This window comes from Vidua macroura, chromosome 24 (genome assembly GCF_024509145.1).
Source record: "Vidua macroura isolate BioBank_ID:100142 chromosome 24, ASM2450914v1, whole genome shotgun sequence".
Lineage (NCBI taxonomy): Eukaryota > Metazoa > Chordata > Aves > Passeriformes > Viduidae > Vidua > Vidua macroura.
Window position 1 is genome coordinate 6,207,212 of NC_071594.1, and position 20,590 is coordinate 6,227,801.

Below are 20,590 nucleotides of genomic sequence, written 5' to 3' on the forward strand. Positions count from 1 at the left end.
GTGCCAGCACTATTTCCTAAACGGATTCATTTCTCTCCTTGCACCAATCTTTTTCTCAGGCTTGTGCAAGGGTGGCAAGAAGGGTTGTGAACACACAATTTATCTGTGGAGAGCCATGTTTAGACTGCAGACACTGGGACTGACAGCATGACCTGGCAATCAGAGAGACGGAAAACAGCTCCTGCTGCCAAAGATAACAAGCGCTGGGGCAGACAGAAAGAAAAAGCGCTTCTGAGACTCATGAAAAATCAGTTTAGCACAATTTTCTTTCGCTGCTTCCCCAGTCACATCACATGACTAAGCCAAGGACTGAGAACACCTCCTGCTCAGCTGAGGCTGACGGAAATGGCTACGGAAAGCCTGAACCACCACGAAGCTTGGAACTGCTCCGTCTGGTCCGAGGCGAGCACGCTGGAGGCTGCTCTGACCTCACGTTACCTCAAGGAGCATCCTTTGCAACAGCTTGCCTGCTAATTTAATCCCTGTGGGTACTCCAGTGAAGACACAGCAAGGAATGGTTTTCTTGTCGAGTCCTTATTTTGGAATTCACAACCTCTCAGAGACAGCAGGATGTGCACGAGTGCAGCAGGATGTTCAGTGTGGGGGATGTACCAGTACAGCTGGAAAGGTGCTGAGAGAGCAGGGCTCTGAAAGAGGAGCTGGGTGTCTGGCTGACCTCAGCCTGGGGCATGGGGCACTTGAGCATGAAGCCTCATCTGCAGAGGTTGGCAGCCCAGCAACATGGTTTAGTTTAAATTATTTATGTGATTTTTATCAGGTTTAATGGCTTTAGGCTTGCAAGGTGCCTAGAACACTGCAACTGATAAGCCTCATAAAATGAAATTATGATTATGTCATTCTATTTCAGTACACTCATCTCTCAGGAGATGATAAATTGCAGAGAGTGTCCTGCAGAGCCAGCAGCAGCTGGGGGCAGAGTGGGGAGAGGAAGCCAGGCTGTTAAATCCTGCTGCTCTTTCAGCAATGGTTCTACTACACAAACTGCTCTTCTGGCAGACAAGGCAGCACTGTCCTGCAGGTACCAGAGCAGGGCATTGTTTTTTTACTGACACATATGAGAACCTGGCTGAACTGAGCTCACAGCTCACACGCCTCAAACTGACAATCTCTGAGCTCTGCCTGTCACAGTCATCAGACCTGCAACGCTCCAGTGACACACGCCTCAGGTATTTTGTGTTCTAGGACTGAAGTCATGTAATCAAGGACTCCTGTAGAGCTGTTAAAAACCTTGGCTCTACTTCAGTTATCTGCCTAACAAGTAGCTATTATCTGGAAACACTACAGCCCTTTGATACTATACCTTAATTAAACCAAAGAATGATTTTCAAATGCTGCAGTCCTCCTCACACTGCATAGCCATAACCAGCATGTGAAGCTGCACTTCACCAACACTCGGCAGTGTGGTACCAAACCCTGGCCTCCAGCACCACTTTTAGGGCACAGACAGACAGTCTGAAAAGCCAGGTTCAAACCACACAGAAGCCAAAACATGTTGGCCTCGCCAGGAAATCCTAAATCAAGATGAGCTCCTGCCCCTCATTTTAGAAAGCCCAGGATTTCAGGTGAAACATTCCAAGAACAATGAAACATTCCCTGAACTAGGATGCTAAATTAAGGCTGAATTTGCATCCAGGAAATGGCACATCAGAGGAACAAGGAAGGGAGGAGTCAGAAGGGCCCAAGATAGAGGTGTAGTCATAACACACACAAATTGAGATACTAAGAGTGGAGAAACAAGACCTATCACACTTACTGGATTTGTAAGAGCTGTATTTGGGACAGTTATAAAAAATTGCCAGTCAACTTTTCACAGTAGTGGAGTTCAAGCAAGTTCCATGTGTCACCCTTTCATTGTACTTTCAAACAGAAGGAGGCAGAAAAAGTACCCTGAAATATTAAATCCTTCCTCTACAACACATTCTCTATAAATCATGTTTTTAAACATGCTAATTAAATACTCTTAGATTTTTAGTGTGGTTTTAGTGTGGATATTCTAAGTAGTGCAGCTACTCACAAGCAGAAATACTGAGAGAGCTGAACCTGACTCGTGATGACTCCCAGCATTACACCTCGGTGTGAGATTGTTCTCCCCCACACAAGTACAAGCAGGTCAATTAAATTCAGACACACAGTTTTAAATGTTCATGCAACATTCCATCACTGCACAGCTTGAGGACAAGGGATTCCTTCATGTCCATGGATCTCATTTTCCTCTCTGACTGCATCCCACTAGGCCAAGCACTGGGAATGCACTTTGCCCAGCCTCACTTCCTGGATCCCAGTCACTGCTTTGACTTATTTCAAACTGGAATGTGGTCTCTCCAGCCCTGCATCCTCTCAGAACATGAAAAGGCAATTCTGCCCGAAGTGGACCTGCCACATGACCCTCGTGTCACTGCCTCATTTGTCCACAAGTGTCCTAGAGTTTGTTTGTGTGGTGGCACAAGGAACAAGACTGGTGACCTGACTGAGCTGCACATCCCACCACAAAATGTTTGTGCCAACCCAAGAAGGGGAACGTGCAGGGGCTGGCAGCACCTCAGGGTGGCTCCAGCCCAGGTGAGTGCACACAAGCTTCCTGCCTCAGGCCAGCATCCCTCCCACTGGATCCCAGCACCTGCTGCGTGGGGTTTGCTGCAGCCCAAAGGCCTCACCTGTATTCTGTATCCTCCACGTTTTTGTAAACTGGGTATCAGGAGGGATGGACTCTCCTTCACCTATGGTGACATCTTCCACAAACGACATGGAGGGGACATTGATATTTGGACTCTCAAAATCATAGTAGGCTCCAATGGCAGCTTGTAGATTCCTGAAAAGGAAAAAAGCACATTACAACCCAAAGTACAGGTGGGTCTGGCCCTTTGCACAGGTCATATGTTATCCTAAACTGTTCAGCAAAAATATCCAGACTGTAATAACTCTGCTGCTTGTGTGTTTTTTTAAAAGCTTTTACCTCTATCGCATATGGATTCTCCAAGATAACAGAGCACAAAATACAGCACTTTTTCTTTTCACTGGTTTAGATCAATTTTCTACTCTGCTTCTATTTTCCCTGGAAATCTTGGAACTTAGAAGTTTTGGAGGCTTCTACTCCAACAGTTCTTTATGAAACTTGCTGAACAGTCCAGGAGACACCAAGAGAAGAGCTATGCCTCAGGAGGCAGACACTGGACAGTTTCTTCAAACCACCCTTGTTACCCCAGCTAATTTCAAAAGGACCAACCAAACCTCTCCATTTTATTTTGGCACACAAAGTCCAAAAGGAGCACAAGAGGAACAAAACACAAAGAATACTCTTCTGATAACTCTCAGGGCCAAAGGGCACCAGTAGCTACAGATAATAACTCCAGCCTTGCTGGAGTTTTTGAAACACAACATCAGGTACAAGCTGTTTATTCATCAAAAAAGTGCCTGTTCAGCTCTGGGTAGTCACAACTTGCAGGAACTTAAAAACCACCTGAGTCAAAAGTTCTCACTGAATAAAGATACATGACAGTGCAAGCCTGTAATATATTGAGGACATTCAGAAAGCCACAATGCTATTGATTCCTGAGCCATGGTGTAGCTACAACTCATGATAATTAATGTGAGAAGAAGAACAGTCAGGCAGGAAGAGGATTCATGAGCCTTAGCTCTGTTCCACGATATACTATTAAGTCATTATGTAAGTGTTTGGCAAGTCATGTAATTCCTCTGTTTATACATGTCTGAGAGGTTATGGCCCTGATTTACATGTTGTGAGTGGGTGCTGTGAGAATGGAGATGAGTAAAATCTCCCCAAACCCGATGGGCATAACAACTGCTTTTTTTATTCATGACTGCAGAAATCTGTGTTGCTTTTTCGAGCAGGATAGAAAAAAAACCAAAACCAAGACTTCAGGAACTGGGAACCACCACCTAAAACCAAAGCCCTGCAGAAGCTGCTCTGTGTGGGCACAGTGACATATTGAGGGGTTGGGTAGTTGTGGGGTGTCATGTGTCCGAGTCAGACAGCCAAGGTGAAAGCAAGAGAAACATTTGCAGCGTGACCCTGAGCAAGAGCAAACACAGGGCTTTGTGGGGCTGCTTGCCAGCTGGAAAGAGGCTTGAAACAGTGAGTAAAGAAACTGCCTCCTGTTCAATTCCTACAGTGTTCATGGCAAAAAACATTCAAATCAGACATTCTGGATAAAATCTGAACTGCATGGGAGCAGTGTCATGTTCTCCTCACAGAAAACTCGGGGAACCCAAAGTGCAGCAGCTGACTGGGGGGAAACAGCAAGGGGTAGAGCCTCACTGGGGCACTGGGAGAGGACTCAAAGAGCCCCATCGGTTTTGCAATCAATCCATCCATCACAGCACCAGCAGCCAGCAGATAATCGCTGTGTGAGTCACAGGAGTTCCTGACATTCTGCTAAGGAGGCACTGGAGGAATGTCCTGCACAACATGGCCACGGGGATCGATCAGCAATTCAGCAAGCCCAGTGTCACAGCCAGACCTCTGCCATCCGTGCCGAGCGGACTTTGGTCCAACACAGGAGCCACCGGTCCCGTGCAGTGGCCAGAACTCTGAATTCCAGAGCAGAAACCATTATTCAGCCTGAGGCGTTTTCTACTTAGGAGTGTCAGGGCTCTATTTAATCCCGCCAGCTCAGTCAAATGCTGCAGGAAAGGGCCATGTCATATTAGCCAGTAAACAGAGACAAATGCTCAGTTTTACGTCACCAACCGCCTGTTGCTTATACACTGCACAAGATTTACATAACTCACACCAGGGCTGTGCCAAGAGACTCCTGCTCGCTCACCCAGCTAACACCATGAGCTGGAGCTTAGTTTGCACTAGGATTTCTTCCTGTAGTACAGCAATCCAAGGCAAAAGGTATTGTAGGAGATACAAAAGACAGCAATGCAGCTCTTTCTCTTCCTAATCCACTACTACATAACTACATTTTCAGATGGACCACAACACCTTGTGAACAATCGTTCTGGAATCAGTTGTACTGACATTTTATTGACACTGAGAGGAAAAAATGAAAGCTCTGAGGGGGCAGATTTCCACTGCAACTCTTTGCAAGGCAGCCTGGCTGTGTTTGTTTGCTGGGCTGCAAACAGGCCTCAGAAGGTAGTGGGCTATTTGTGCACATAGGCCTGGGGCCAGCACTCCCATCCCGGGGTCATATTTCAGTGCGCTTTGCCATTGGGAAACAACAACGCTCCTCTGCAACATCGAGTTAAAAACTAACTAAAGAACAACACATGCTAGACACAGATTTGCCCCGTTTGTAATCAAATATTCCCAAACCCACCTCCCCACTCCCACCGTATGATCTGTGTGACGGGGGATATTTGGGGTGAGCCCTTCTATGTGTTTCAACTCCTCTCGGACTTCCTAGTAAAGAACTAAAAAGAAGCTTCCAGAAACTGAAGAGAAATTCACAGTGGCAAAAGCCAAAGTCAGGATGACAAAGCAAATCTGCCTTGAGTTCATGTTCTTTGACACAGACAACCCCAGGAGACAGGGAGAGAGTGGCGGTGGCTGCGCTCTGTGCCAGAGGCACCCCCAGCTCACACCTTGCACAACCACTGGCTGTGTCCCACTCCTCCCCCCAGGACACAGTGCTCCCCTCCTCCCGGGCCCAAAACCCCCGAGATCAGTTGCAGAGCAGCACTCTGGGGAAGATGCCACTTGCAGAGGTGAACTCCCTGCAGTCTGGTGATGTGCAGGCAGCTGAACCCAAGCAGCGCACCCTGCACTCGCCCTTCTGCCACAGGCACAGCATGAGCGCAGCCCACAACCAAGTGTGACCCTAATGACAGAGATGCATTAGGGCAAACACACTCAACGCCTTGAAATTAGTCTATTTAAAAATACATATTTGGGTTTTTTTTTGGTCTTTGTCCAGCTGTAACTGCATAGCCCCAGCTGCAGACACTGCAGGGACAGACACGAGGGTCAGCCCTCAGAGGGTCCAGTTATTATCTAAAGGCTTCTGCTCACACATCCCTGCCTGCTTGATTTCACTTCTCAGTGTGACTCACACCACACTACTTACTACCCTCTGCTCTCTGTCATATGAGATAAATTACTATTATAAACCAAACAACTCTGCAAATCCAGCCAGTGTAATTGACATGATTGAGCTCTCCTAATTACAGGGGTGGCCATGCAGCTCTTTCTTCACAGGCCCCTGCAGGTCTCAGGCCCTCCTTACCTTCCCAAAATTAAGCAATTTTTCCATTTTTAGAGCAGTCCTGGACCGCAGCAGTTTGTAGCCCTGCCACACTTACAGAGCAGGTCTGACAGGATCCAAGTCCCAGGAAAAGCCTGCAGTCACAAGTCACCCCAGTGATGGGGTGAGCCCAGGACTTAGCACCATGCTCAATTTTAGCCCTAAAAGCCAGGTTCCAGAATGAGAGAGGGGAGTAGGAAGTAACTACAAGTTGTAGCTGCACATTATCAACCAAATCCACTCTAACTCTGGGTATCCCTCTCCTTCCTCTCCAAGGGCATCCTATAACTCTTGCGTGTCAAGTGCTTTTCCCACACAACACCAAAGTGTTCCTTTCCAGATCAAGCCTTCTGCTCTGCTGCTTCATTTCAAGCCTCAGGAGCTAAATTACAATATTCAAGTTAAAACCTTCTCTGCTAATAGCTCTGATGACATCCCTTAACAACTCTTAAGTGATAGCTAAGAGGTGGTTCCTCTTGAGCCCTTCTTTCCCTTCCCTGTTTTTTCCAGACAGCCTTTTGTTATGTTAAACTAATATATTTAGCCATTAATTAATTAAAGTAATTCAGTGTTCAAAATTAAGAGAAACTCTTCCAAATGAGTTCACAAACTCGAGGCCTCCTTACACAACCTCCCTGTTCTGCAAACAACCAACAGCATACAGGCAAATGGAAATTGTCTTTTAATTAATCGTATCAAGACTTTCTTAGGAGACTGAAGACACTGAAGCACAGAGGCTGCAAAGCAGAGCATGGGCCCAAAACCCTTCTGCTTCTCAGAATATGGAGAATTCTTTCAGCATAGAGAAGTTCAGTATCTTGGAAGAAAAACAGTACAAGCAGGTGCTTCAAACATACATGACAAGGGACATTAGGATTTGAACTATGAATGTTACAGGAATCTGCAAGCTTTCATATATTGTCAAATTACTTGATGAGAGAGCCAAAGAAAAAGATGTAATTTTTTTAAAGAACAGATTTTTGGGGGGTAAAAATTCAAATCAAATCACAGCTTCGGCTCAAAATCCAGCCTGCAAGTTTCCCTCTCTCTGGCTCCTGCCCATGGCCACAGCACAGCACCCACCATGGCCCGCTCCTGGGGAGCACTGCAGGGCTCTGCTTGTCCCGAGCTGTTGGAGAACACGACAGATAGAATGCCCCCTGCAATGGCACCTTCCATTTGGAATTCCAGATGGGAGGCAGCCCTCAGGCCATGCAGAGACAGCCAGCAATATTTCTTATGTAACAACGGGCTTGGTCATTGGAAGGAAGCTGCCAAGGTGTGTCCCTGTGGAGGGCGAGAGGAGCCAGGCAGGCGCCCTCAGCACTCACAGGGTGCAGAGTTTTGTCATGAGCTGAGCAACTCAGGTAACATCTCCTGGAAATATGCAATGTACATGCTGGGCAGTGCTAAACAATAAAATCTCCAGCACAGAACATGTGATGTAGAACACCTCGGACTCCTCCTGTAACTCAAGTCTCCACCTTCACAGAGCTCCTCTCGCTCTCCAAATGCAGTCTGTAACCAGGCACCACAGCATCCCAGAAGGTGTCTATTGTTAAAAACCAAAAATAAACAGTGCAGCAGATGGACAGTTTCTCATTCCCAAATAATGGAACTTCTCTACATGATACGGGGGGGAGAGACTAAAAATGCATATGGGAGACATCCAAGTGAGGCAATCTCTTTCATCTCTTTGTTTCCACAATCTAGTTGGATGTTCCTCACCCCAGCTCTTGGGGACCTGGATTGTTGATAATCCAGGCTGGGACATCCCCAACAGCTTCTATCGCTCCTGAAGCAGGAGATGCCTCTCTCCAAGCCTTGGAGAAGGCTGAAGGGGGTGGGGGAAGAGGCATGCACATCATGCTGCAGGGAAGCACTTCTACCTGGAGCTTTCAATTCAACCATTCAATAGGGATGACACATGGCAATTAAGTGCAAAGTCTCAAGATGTTTTAAAGGGCTGGAATTTTAATGAGTGAATATCTCTCAGCAGACAGAATTTCAGAAAGCAAAATCTCTGTGTCAGTTTTCTTCGTTCTTGACCCCTCTTACACTAAAGTGACACTAAATCCTATGTATGAAGTTGGGAAACTATATTGGAAAATGTTTGATGATGGAAAAGGACCACTGAGGGAAGCTGAAAGCTTTAAGCTGAATTTACACAGCTGGGTGTGGGGGGGGGAAGATCTGACTAATTTAAAGCTTATGTATTTTTTCACATGAAGACACAGAAGACATTTCATTGTCTTAGTTGACATACATGTGGAGTGTTCTAGGAAGAAGACAGAAACCTGTGGTGACAGAAGCAATCCTGTGTCTGCAGGGGCAGCATGAGGAGAGAAACTGAGAGCCCACAGGAGAGGCACAGTGTCCTCAGAACACCAAACCATCAAAGGAACTCGCTTTCCCTGAGCAGCTTTAAGGTGCACAGAACCACCAACAGCAGCTGCTGAAACCTTCCCGAGATACCTGCACAGGGCTGAGCACGTCACCTGAGCACAGCAAAAGCACCTGAGCACAACTCCTTGCCAACAGCAGCACCACAATAATGGTGCTACAAGCAGGAGTGCCCAGAACTATCCCCAACAGCTGAGCCCTCCCAAAGCAGTTGGTCCCAGCAGCTTTAAGAGGGGGGTAAAATATCCCGAGAATGTCCCAGCAGGAGCTGCCACTGAAAACAGGCAACAGCTCTTCCCAGTGGAAAGTCATTGAGAGCTGCCAGTACACAGGAGATTCTGTAACTGCCAATTCCTCAGTACAAACTATGTTACCAATCTATAATTGTCTGATGAAAAGTGGAAGGGGATTAAGCGACAGAAACTGTCAGAGAACAAGTTGGGGCATGTAAGGCAGAGTCCAGCTGGACCAAAATTATATTGTACCCAATTCCCAATTCTGCTACAGTTACCTGTGTATGCTTTCATGCCACAGGCACCAAATTTTTCAATGCTTTGTACCTTGGAGCAGAATTATAGTATGTTCCACAGTTATAAATACAATTTCTTCAGAGTCTAAATTTCATTCAAAATAATCAGGTCAAACACTTGAGTTGCTCTGGAGAAGAGGTGTGGGTTTGGGATTTTTTTTATGCACTAGATAAAAGCTTCTAAGAAAATATTTTTAAATTGTTTAATTCTGTAATGTTGCTATTTTTAGTAGCATTAGGAGACAGCTGCGGACACAGGCAGCAGTCTGGGATGGTTCACAGGCACTAAGAGACATCCACTGTGTTTCAAGTGAACCACAACAGACCAAACAGTTTAAAACCTCTTTTCCCTCCCCAACCCAAGGGTGTAAATGACCCTGCACCTGCCACAGAGCTCCCCAGACTGTCCTGACATCCTGGTGACAGCACCTCAGCAACCACCAGATCTGCTTCTGGGGTGCCTCTTCTGCCTGTGAGGACAGTCACCAACTGGGTTAGAGTAAGATGGACATCAAGTCCAAAGCCTCGGCTTCCTTCTTCCCTACTAATGCTTATCAACACCCCATCAATGTTTTGAGGTAACCCTTCTCACCAGATCTGGCCCAGCTGGTCACCATAAACAAATATTAACCCAACCAGAGTCACACCAAGACACAGATTGCTCGACAAACGTGTACTGAGTCACAGAGAGAACACGGGACTCTGGTCTCTGTCACCTGATAACGATGAGGGGAACTCCCACCCGCTGCTGTCCCTGCCCCATGGATGCTGGGTGAGGAATGAAAACCCACAGGCATCCCCAGGGAAGGATGATTTCTTTGCAGAATCAGGTCTCAGTTTCCTGCCTCCTCCTTGACATGAGGATTCCCCACCAAAGGGAAGGGGTGTCAAAACTCAGCTCAAGGTCTATACAGAGCAGTGAGGAAGTTTTCCTCATGTTTGTCAGAATGTGGATTCAATCTGAAGAGCAGCCCAAACATCTGCTCTCAGAGGACACGTGCATGCTGCAGGTGTCTGCAAACACCTGAGGTTAAAAATCAGGAGCAATGCTGGTGTGAGCCACTTTGGAAACAAATCCCATGTGAGTGAATCCCCTTGACCCAGTCTGTTCTGTTAAATTCTGAGTGTCCTGACTTACACAAATATACCTCAAGTATTCCTCTGAGTAGCACCTACACTTTGTATAAGTCATGAGAAAAGCAATTAAACCCCTATTAGCTAAATCACGTCTTTAGACTCCCAATTAAGTACATCCACTTCTGGGCAATACAGGCATTTCACTGGATATAAAGAATTTGAACAGCCCACCCACAGGGATGGAAATGTGAATCTAAAAGGCAATTGTAGCACAGAGCTGCCTCATACCTGACATGAGAGAGAACAAGGTTTTACTGCAGATTTCTGCAGTATTTTCAGAGATAAATTTATCTTCATGCAAAACATCACCTAGGGAGTACTAGTTAAACCATGAGACAGCTACAAATTTTCCTAAATGGATGAAAAAACCACAAGGCTCTCTAGAAGACATCTGACAACCTTACAAATAATGACCTTTTTCACCTAAAGATGGATCCAAAAAGCTTTGTTACAATAATGCTTTTTTTCCCACCCACACAAGGGAAACCGTCATTACCTGACACACTTCAATTAAATATCACACCTACTGCTCTGATAAAAATTCAGCTTTCTAAACAAGAGCTAAAAAGAGAATGTAAAGAAATATTACATGTAAATTACTGAAATATACATTAGTTCTTCCAAACTGGGGAACCTCTGAGCCAGCTATACCAAAATATGGATTTTAAATCCACCACCATTAGCTACTTCAAACCAATTCACTTTCTCATGGAATTAAAGCAGGTCCAAGCCTCTCACCCACAAAGCTGGCACACAGTCCAATTAAAAGAAAATTATTCCTTTTTCTTGTCCCAATACAATTTCCACACCAGCTTTAGAGGAATCCAATGACTTTTATGGAGTTCCAGGAGCTCCCTGTGAAGGCAAGCCAAGGCCAAAAGGGTTCAGACCCGCTCCTGCCCATCTCACAGATCACTGTGGAGCTGCAGGCAACACGTGGGACTTCACAGCACCACAAAAAACCCTCCTGTGAGCCCCCTCCCTCCCACCTGTGGTGGGGCCCGACGTCTGGAGGGGAGGGAGCAGAGCCAAGGTAACCCAGGGGGATTTGATCCTGGATGCAACAGTAGCAAAATGCCCTCCCCACTCCACCGCCCAGGGTTTCCTCCCCAGGAAGAAACGTTTTCTGCATCAAAACAGTTCATTTTTCGTTCTGCTTTTTGAACAAAGAAGTTCACTTTTGGTTTTAGGCTGAAAGTGAAAGCTCAGCCTCTCCCTCTGCAGCCTCTCTGAATGGAAAATAAATAAGTAAATAGTAAAGCAGGCTGGTGTGTGCTGCTGCTAGGGAATGTACAGCCAGGATCTCGGGAATCGGATTTATGCAGCAAGAAGGCAAGAAGTCAGCACAGAAAACAGACATAACTCTAGGAAAGTGTTTTATAAATACCAGGGAAAGACAAAGGGTTTAACCTGTATTTCCTGCAGATCAAGGAACAGCCTCCGAAACTCTGGATGCATATGTTCAACCCAAAGCATTTTTGCAGCAGTTAATAAAGCCAGCTGGCAGTTCCTTAGCACTGCCCAAGCCTGACAGAGGTCTGAAGGGGCACTGAGCATTCCTGGGAACTGGAGAAGTGGACACAGACTTTTAGAAGCTACTTACAGGTATTCCTCCCCAGTCAGCCACTAATTTTCCCCCCTAGATTGGCCAAACAAGCTATTTAAAAACAATTCCTTTGTTCCAGCAGCACTGCTAATTCACTCTAAGTCCTCTGACCACAATTACTAATGATGCTGTTGGAAATGGTCTTTCAAAGCATATTAAGCTCTGAGTGTTCCCTATAGTACATGAAAGACACAAAGTGGGGAAGGAACTGCAGGTCTGGAGCTGACAATTATTGCCAAAGAGCAGCCTTCACACCTGGGAACAAGTTCTAGTGAAACTATCTCTTTGTTAATTAACTCACACGTGGGACATTGCTACAGAGAACCTGGAATACCCAAAACGTGCCCTTCTGTCACCCCACCATGAGCTCCCTCACCATTTCCTGCAGGTGAACATCAATCCTGATGCAGAAAGGAAGGGATCATCCCTGAAAGAACGTTCCACGACTTTAACACCTGGAAAAGTGATCTGATAGTCTCATCAAGACAAACTATTTGCAGGACATGCTGGTGCCAGAAGACTTTAACACTTGGAAAAGTGATCTGATAGTGTCATCAAGACAAGTTATTTGAAGGTGCCAGAAGGTTCTGACCCTAATCCCAGGCCACACAAGGCAAACCTGGTAGGGCACCTGAATCACCTGGGCAGTGTGGATTGCACAGGGCCCCTCAACGGCACGGGAAAAGCGCTTCCAGAACAGGAACACGTGTCCTGATTGTCCCTGCTGAGGGACAGCAGGGTTAGTGCAGGGTCAGCCCAGCAGGGCCAACGACCCCGTGGCCATCTAGGAAGGGGTGGGAGCTGGGCAGTGGGACAGGCACGGGGCACAGCTGGCAACGGGACACACCAGCACAAGGAATAGCACCGAGCTGGGGGACAAGGAGCAGCCCCTGAGAACGGGCACTCACCTGGGCTCTGAGCCCTCAGAGCAGTCCCAGCCCGTGTTTGTTTGCACACACATCTCCCCACCCCAACAGTCACATGCCCATCCAGCCACAAGACTTACCAAACTTCATTAAAAAAAAAATGTGAAAACTGATGTTTTCAGAACCAAACTACTGGAAAGTTTTCCTATATGTTAGGAAATTAAGGCTATTTCAAACGCTTCAGATCTTCTTCAATTAAAACTAACATTTGAAAAAGCCCTCGGTTCTGAGGCTGGATTTGAAATGCTGTTATTTCAACCAAGAATTCAATACTCCTGAATGAAAAACAGCTGCTTCAGCACAAACCAGGAACACTCTGGCTACACGGAGCATCTTCAGGAGTAACTTTCAGGGAATTCTGTTCCCTGCTCTGCCCAGGATTACAGTGCAGTGTCAGTTTTAGTCATATCACCAACACATGGATGAGGTGGGAAAGCATCTTCTGCTGGGAACAAACCATTTCTTCCAAGCAAACTCCTGAACTCCTCGAGACCTTCTTTCACATTGTGCCAGCTTACAAAACACAAGCAATTGCTATTCCCCTACTCCTTCTGCAGATGCTTATTTGCCACTAAAATTCGATATGGGGCTGTAGGAGGAAGGAAAACCAAAACCAAAAAGCCGACAAAGTTGTCTTCCCACTGTTTATAAGCTCAACAATTCCACACAAGCTTCCCCCCAACTGTTGATATCCTGACCTCCCCCTGGATTTCAGTTTTCAAAGCTGAGGTTTCTGGGTTTGATGGTCTACCTCAAAGCAGAGCTTAGCTAAGTGATCTCTGTTCACCGTGTCTGAAACACACAGCACTCGTTTGCTGCCCTGTAGAGCTTTTAGGTCAGCACGCTTTGGAGATGGGCTGAGAGGTGCAAGGGCTCAAAACGAGCCAAACCGCACGACTCACAGAGCAGCTGCTCCACAACATCCTTGTTACAGTTCCTGGGCTCACTGCACCAGAACACTCCTAGCTGCTGTTTTTCACCCTTGTACTGAATATCTCCCCTGTTTTTCTCGAGCTACAGCTTCGCTGATAACCCGTGCCTGCTTCTTCCCTGGGCAGTGACACAGAGCCTTTATCAAGACAAACACACGCCCGAGAGTCGGAAGATTTAGAGAGACCCTCAGTCCACAGGCAGACGCCGAGTTTTCCCCAAACACCCCGGTAACTCTCACACGTGCACCGCGGCCGCTTCCAGGGTCCTACAGCGCCTTTCTGCCACAATTTCCCTTTCTCTGAAGCTGCCTCCAAGTCGGGGCGCAGCGGCCCGTCCCCGAACGCAGTCCCTGCCCGCGCCTCACTCGCCCCGTGTATCTGTTCGCCGCTCCTACAGCTCCGGCAAACCCGCACCCCGGGCTGGGGCCGAGAGTCAGCCCCGTCCGCCCCGGCCCCGTCCCGCTCTCCCACCGCCATGGGAGCCGCCTCCGGCCCGGGCAGGGGACAGAGGGCCCGGCACAAACACCGCCCGTTCCCCGCCGCCCCGCCAGGGCCCGGGGCCCTGGGGCGACCGGGCCGGGGCCGCGGCCCCTCGAGCCCCTCGAGCCCCCTCAGGCCGTCCCGCCCGCCGCCCCCCCGCCGGCCCCGGGCCCGCACCAGTTGGTCATGTCGAGGAAGAAGGCGCAGCCGGCGGGGCTGAGCTGGAAGCCGAGCAGGCGCTGGAACTCGCCGATCAGCACGTCCTTGTCGGTGGTGCCGAGGCAGCTGAACTTCTGCATGAGCTCCGCGTCCAGGTCCACGTCCATGCCCTCCATGGCCGGGGGGTCCCGGGGGCTCCGCGGCCGGGCCGGGGCCGCCTCAGCGCCGCGCGCGCGGGGGGGGGGGGGGGCGCGCGGGGGCGGGCGGCGGGGGGGGGGGGGGCGGGGCGGGGCGGGAGCGGGTGCGCGCGCCGCCGCCGCCGCCGGCACCGCGCCTGCGCCGCCCCGCCCCGCGGCGCGCGGCGCGCGACGTCACCCCCGGCCGGCGTCGCCCCACGCGCGGCGCGGGGCGGGGCCGCGTGCCCGCGTGGGGTGGGGAGGAGGGAGGGAGGGAGCGCGGCGAGGGCGAGGGGGGCGTGGCCGCGCATGCAAATGAGCGCCGCGCGTGACTCGGGGGCTCCGCGCGGCGCTCCGCTGCGTCACCGGGGGGCGGGGCTGCCGCTCGTCCCCGCCCACATTCGCGCGCTGCCATCCATATATGGGGGCGAGAGCGCGTGTTTGTGTATGCAAATGAGTTGCCGAGACGTCATGCGGCGCCATGCAAATGAGAGGCGCAAGGCTCGACGGGAGCACCTTCGGTGTTTTTTTTTTTTTTTCCCGCCTAAAAACGATGTTTTTCCTGCAGTTCTCGACCGCGCGGGGCTGCTCCGTGCGCGGCTGCCGATCGGAACCACCGGGTGTGTGAACGCGGAGAACAAGGGGAACCGGCTTTGGCAGTGTGGCCGTGGGCGGGTGACGGTGGCGTGGGCGGGCGCGGGATGGCTCCACCTGCCGGGCGGCGAGAACCACGCAGCGGCGCCCGCCCGCTGTCACTTCCGGTCGCTACGGCAGCCGGCGGGGGTCAAGCGGCGGGCGGCGGCGCCGTGTGAGCGCGTCACTGCGCGTGTGCGCCACTTCCGGCTGGCGGCGGCGGGAGCACCATGCCCAAGTGGGTGCGGGAGGGCCGGGCCGGGGCTCCCCGGGGCTCCCGGGCGGGGTCCCCGGGCGGGGGTCGCTGCTTCTGGAGGGTCCTGGTGCTCCCCGCGAGCCCAGGGCCGGGAGGGGCGCGGATGAGCCGGCGGGCCGAGCCGCGGCGCCCTGCGGGGTCGTTCCCGGGGCTCCGGTAACGCTCGCAGCGCAGAGGGGGCTCTCGGTAACCAGACTTTTCCCCCCGGCAGGTTTTACTGTGATTACTGTGACACGTACCTCACCCATGACTCGGTGAGTACCGAAGCTTCGGCTTCAATCCTTTCGCGCGTCAGGAGCATGAAAATAAAATCTGCCTCGGCGAAAAGCCGGTCCTGTGAGAGGCAGCGGTGCTCCTTTGTGGTTTCGCCTTCCGTGCAAAAAGGAGGGAGGACGTGCCAGGCCCTGGTGTTCTCCAGCGGGGCAGTGGCAGGGTCAGAGAAGGCAGCTGGGGGGTCCTCAGGGCAGCCTTTGGAGAGCCGACACTTACTGTGCTGGTAAAAATGTATATAAAAGTTTTGCTCGTCATGAATGAGCACAGAAACAAACCTGCTTTATGCTAAATGAGCCACGTTTAAAATCATAACAAACACTGGTAAGCTGAGGGTTTCTGTGACCCTTCCCAGCCCTCCGTGAGAAAAACCCACTGCAGTGGGCGGAAGCACAAGGAGAACGTGAAGGACTATTACCAGAAATGGATGGAGGAGCAAGCCCAGAGCCTGATTGACAAAACAAGTAAGGCCAATCTTTCTGTGACCCCGGCTGCCTCCCCCTTCCTTTCCTCCAGCTGCTCTTCCCTGCTTCCACCTTGACTTTTCCTCACTTCCCTGGGGAGTCTTTGCTCAGTGAGTCGTGAGTAAAAACTTGGGAGTGTGGATCTTGAGTCCCTCAGGTTTTGGGCTGTCCTGGGGGAGCCTGAGAGCTCTGCCTACCACACAAGAGCTGAGGTTCCCTCGCAGGGCTGGTGGCAGTGGCTCCATGTCACTGTTTGTGAGGGCTGTCAGTGCCTCTGCCCTCAGTGATGTCCTGCAGGGCCACGTTACAAACTTGTGCTGCTTGGCAGTGGCACATTTTTGCTAAGAGCATGGATAAGGATTCCAAAAGAAATGGAATGGACGTAAAAATGTGTGGATTGTTGCATTTTTCACATGCTGGGGCTGCCTGCCCTCAGTTCCCAAGTGATGGGTTTTTTTTTTTTCTGGCACTTAAAGGCTTAACTGAAGTGTGGCATTGTTTCCTCTGTCACTTCAAGAGGTCCTTTTTCTCTTTCCTCCATGAAAGAAGCACGAACACCAGACTGGCTTTATGGCAGCACTCCTTGGCTCGTGGGGTATCTCAGGTTGGACAGGACCCCTCAGGATCACTGATCCCACTCCCAGCTCCGTGCAGGAGTGCCTGAGACCAAACCACGTGGCCAGCAGCATCACCCAGCTGCTCCCTGAGCTCTGACAGACCCAGAGCCGTGCTCACTCCCCTGGGGAGTGTTCAGTGCCCAACCACCTCTGCGTGAAGAGTTTTCCTAAAACACCCAGTCCAGATTTCCCCTAACTCATCCTCGCTCTATTTCCCTTTGTTTTCCTTGCGATGCTTCCAACTTCCCCATCTCTTGCCTTCCTTCCAGTCAATACCAGTGGAATTCCTCCCCTCCCTTGCCCCCTCCCCAGCCCTGGCCCCGTTGCCATTCCAGCACAGCATGTCCCGGTGGAACGCTGCGGATCCCGCGACGTGGTTGATATTTTTTTTTTTTTTTTTTTTCCCCCCCTACCTCCCTCCCGCCCTGCCCAGGGGTGTGACATCCACGCAGGAGCTCTCTAGTCCCAGCTGTAACAATAATTGTCTCCAGGAGTCTCAGGTGCTCCCCAGGTGCCAGGGATGTGTCCGGCGTGGGGACGGCAGCGCACGCAGCATGACGTGACCGCGGGGCATGACACGGACGAGTGACCCGGCGCTTCCTCGGCCTAGTAACTGGTGTTTTTTTTTTCCCTGGGATTCTTTCTTTCCTTTTTTTTTTTTTTCTTTTCCCCCCCAATGTAGCGGCTGCATTCCAGCAAGGGAAAATTCCACCGACGCCGTTCTCGGCACCACCTCCGGCCGGAGCCATGATTCCACCTCCTCCCAGCATCCGTAAGTTTGGGACACTTTGGGACTGGGGTCACAGCCCTCTGGAGCTGTATTTTTTGTGTCCTCAGCTTGGAAAGAAAAGGCATTTTAGCTTGAAGCCAAGCCACCTTGAGCTTGTGCTCTCAGGGTGTGAGGATATTTTGTGTACGAGCAGTTCAGTCCTTACTGTGCCCGATTTCTGGGATGCTGAGTGCAGCAGAAGCAGTGACAACCCCTCATCCCATGGGGGCTCCCGTGGAGGTGGCTCTGGTAGAACTGCACAGTGGGTTGATTCGGGTTGGTTTTTCAAAGTAGAAATCACTTTGGTAACCAACCTTTTGCCCTTGAGCTGGTGAAGGGCCCAGAGCCCTCCCTGCCCCAAGCCCTGCTGTTGGGACTGGCAGCTCCCTGTGCTGGGTGTGCACAGCTGGAGTTGGCAGCCAGCATATTCCTCCTCTGGTCACTTCCTAGCACCTGGAACCAGGGCTGGAACAGAGGCAGATGTAGAGGCACTGAGGCATTAGTTACTGCCATGTGCTGTGAGTAGCTGCAGGGTTTTTTTGGTGAGTGCCAGTGTGTAACTGTTGTGTCTGTCCAGCTGGCCCCCCCCGGCCCGGCATGATGCCAGCCCCACACATGGGGGGGCCCCCGATGATGCCAATGATGGGCCCACCCCCCCCGGGAATGATGCCAGTTGGGCCTGGTAAGTCTGGGATGGGGTAACTCTGCCGTGTGGGGGCTGGCTGGGAGGGTCTGGGTGATGTCTCCTGTCCCACCATCTGTTGGGCACGCTCTGCTCACGCCCGTGTCACTGCTACCCCTGCATGGGGACACTACAAAAATTTTACAGCCACTCATTAAACCCCTTTGCTTCTCGTTGAGAGTCACCAGCCCCCTGTGCAGCTGGAATTATGGCTCTGGGAAGTCGTAGCTGTTCTCCCTCTGCTCTGAGCAGTAATTGTTCAGCAGTTTGGTGCCTCCAGGTCTCAGGTCTTGCACAAGAGGTGCATTTTTTGCACTAAATGATTTTTAGTGTTTAAAGCGTCTCAGGGGAGCGTGTTCCAGAGAAACAATGGGCCTGGAAAAGGCTTTATCAGAACTGTAAACTAAAATGTCTTTGATCCATTCCACTCCTGAGCTTCCTGGCATTTGAAGAATTCTCAAGGGATATCTTATTGGAACAGTTCCCAGAACAAATCTATGGGAACACATGCACACGTGCACTGAAAGTAGTGAAGTGTCTTTGTAATTATTGTCTTGCATTTGAAAGTGTTCTTTAAGTGTTTTTAAAGGCTTAAGATTAATGCACAATCTGTGACATTCAGCAGCCTGGCAAAAATAAATGGCAAAGTGGGATGGAAACTATTATTTCAGGGCTGTGCAGTAGAGCCCCTGCTTTTCCCTGGCAGAGGTGCTCAGTGCTTGTTTGCAAGCACATGGGATTGTTTTGCAGCACTTTTCTCCAAATGAACACTTTTCCAGATCAGTAATTAAGGTGGTGTGTCTCTTGGAAATAAGTTGTGAGTGAATATTGTCAGGATGGGTGTATAACCCAGGAGCTCCTCCTCTGCTGCTGGCTGAGCTCCTTCAGGGAACGGAATCCATCTCGGCAGCTGCCAGGTCAGGGCTTACAGACCTGGAACATGGGAGTTCCCTGGAGCAGGGTGGAGAGCCTGCCCACTGCACAGTGTGAAATTTCCCCCCTCTGAGGGTGGTGAAGCAGATGTTGCTGTGAAGAGAAGCTGTGGCTGCCCCATGATCCCTGGAAATGTCCAAGGCCGGGTTGGACAGGGCTTGGAGTGACTTTGGGATAGTGGAAGGTGTCCCTGCCCCTGGCAGAGGAGTGGAAATAAATCTTTAAGGTCCATCCCAACCCATGTTCTACCATGACTGGGCAGGGGGTGCTCCCAGGAGCTGTTCTCTAACCTGTCTTTCCCCTGGCAGCTCCTGGGATGAGGCCGCCCATGGGAGGACACATGCCAATGATGCCAGGGCCCCCAATGATGAGACCCCCCTCCAGACCCATGATGGTGCCAACCAGGCCAGGAATGACCCGTCCAGACAGATAAAGATGGAGATGGAGCTGCCTTTTCATATTAGGATCTTCCCTTTGCTAAACACCACAGATCTGTGTCCCTGGGGCTTTGTACTCGGTGTGTGGAGGGATTCTGCCGTAACCTCAGCGTACGAATGGACACACCCTGCACTGACTTGTACGAGGTCTGGCTTTTTGGGTGTCTCTTCAATTGTATTATTATTTTTTCCCCTCCCATTGAATGATAAAAACAAGAATAAAGCATTGATGTTGTTTCCGTATGGACTCAGAGCCTTCTTCTGAACTCTCTCCTGGGGAAGAAAATAAGGGTGGGGGGAGCAGTGCTGGGCTGTGAGGGAAGTTCAGGGCTGATGGGGGAACCCCTGGGAAGGGGATCCTGGAGGATCCTGGGGCAGCCCCAGGGTGGTCTGGGGAGGGAGATCCTGGGTTGGTTCTGGAGTGGGGACTGGAGGGGAGTTCAGGGTGGTCGCTGGAGGATCCCGGGCTGGGTTCCTGGGTTCCTCCGGGAGGGGAGTCCTGAAGGATCGCGGGGTGGGTTCCTGGCGCTCCTGGGTTGGTCCGGGTGGGGGTCCGGAGGGGTCCCTGGATGTTCGGGGGCTCACTGTGGCCGCCCCCTCCGCGCACACGCCCGGAGCGCGGCTGGGGCGGGCGGTGCGGGCAGGGGCCGGCCGGGGGCGGTGCGGGCAGGGGCGGGCGGTGCGGGCAGGGGCCGGGCAGGGGCGGGCGGTGCGGGCAGGGGCCGGGCAGGGGCCGGGCAGGGGCCGGGCAGGGGCGGGCGGTGCGGGCAGGGGCCGGGCAGGGGCGGGCGGTGCGGGCAGGGGCCGGGCAGGGGCGGTGCGGGCAGGGGCCGGCCGGGGGCGGTGCGGGCAGGGGCCGGGCAGGGGCGGGCGGTGCGGGCAGGGGCCGGGCGGTGCGGGCAGGGGCCGGGCAGGGGCCGGGCAGGGGCCGGGCAGGGGCGGGCGGTGCGG

At 51.2% G+C, this 20,590-nt stretch overlaps 2 protein-coding genes across 7 annotated transcripts in view; one reads left to right on the plus strand and one right to left on the minus strand.

Moving 5' to 3' along the window:
- ILRUN (inflammation and lipid regulator with UBA-like and NBR1-like domains) overlaps window positions 1-14,638 on the minus strand; it is a 28,307-nt gene extending 13,669 nt beyond the window's left edge. For all 3 annotated transcript variants that reach the window (XM_053998009.1, XM_053998010.1, XM_053998008.1), the window contains exons 1-2: window positions 14,421-14,638; window positions 2,676-2,830 (exon numbers count right to left, since the gene is read on the minus strand). In XM_053998009.1, coding sequence (XP_053853984.1) covers window positions 2,676-2,830; window positions 14,421-14,578 — 313 coding nt within the window. In that variant the 5' untranslated portion in view covers window positions 14,579-14,638. The remainder of the gene's footprint in view (window positions 1-2,675; window positions 2,831-14,420) is intronic.
- Window positions 14,639-15,012: 374 nt separating this feature from the next.
- SNRPC (small nuclear ribonucleoprotein polypeptide C) lies at window positions 15,013-19,886 on the plus strand. 4 transcript variants are annotated; one of them, XM_053998374.1, is made up of 6 exons: window positions 15,013-15,198; window positions 15,679-15,721; window positions 16,093-16,201; window positions 17,498-17,590; window positions 18,165-18,269; window positions 19,511-19,886. In XM_053998374.1, the coding sequence occupies exons 1-6, from the start codon at window positions 15,026-15,028 to the stop codon at window positions 19,633-19,635; spliced, it is 648 nt and encodes a 215-aa protein (XP_053854349.1). In that variant the 5' UTR covers window positions 15,013-15,025; the 3' UTR covers window positions 19,636-19,886. The 4 variants fall into 4 exon arrangements, with proteins under 4 accessions (XP_053854349.1, XP_053854350.1, XP_053854351.1 ...); XM_053998375.1 differs by having other exon boundaries at window positions 15,014-15,198; window positions 17,501-17,590; XM_053998376.1 differs by lacking the exon at window positions 15,013-15,198 and adding an exon at window positions 15,350-15,449.
- The last annotated feature ends 704 nt before the right edge of the window (window positions 19,887-20,590 follow it).

Bases quoted from the DNA above. Each gene is read 5' to 3' on its own strand.
- SNRPC (XM_053998374.1), top strand. From the start codon at position 15,026: ATGCAAATGAGTTGCCGAGACGTCATGCGGCGCCATGCAAATGAGAGG. The intron at 16,202-17,497 runs GTAAGGCCAATC...TCCCCCCCAATG, and splicing joins GAGCCTGATTGACAAAACAA to TAGCGGCTGCATTCCAGCAA. The intron at 18,270-19,510 runs GTAAGTCTGGGA...TTCCCCTGGCAG, and splicing joins AATGATGCCAGTTGGGCCTG to CTCCTGGGATGAGGCCGCCC.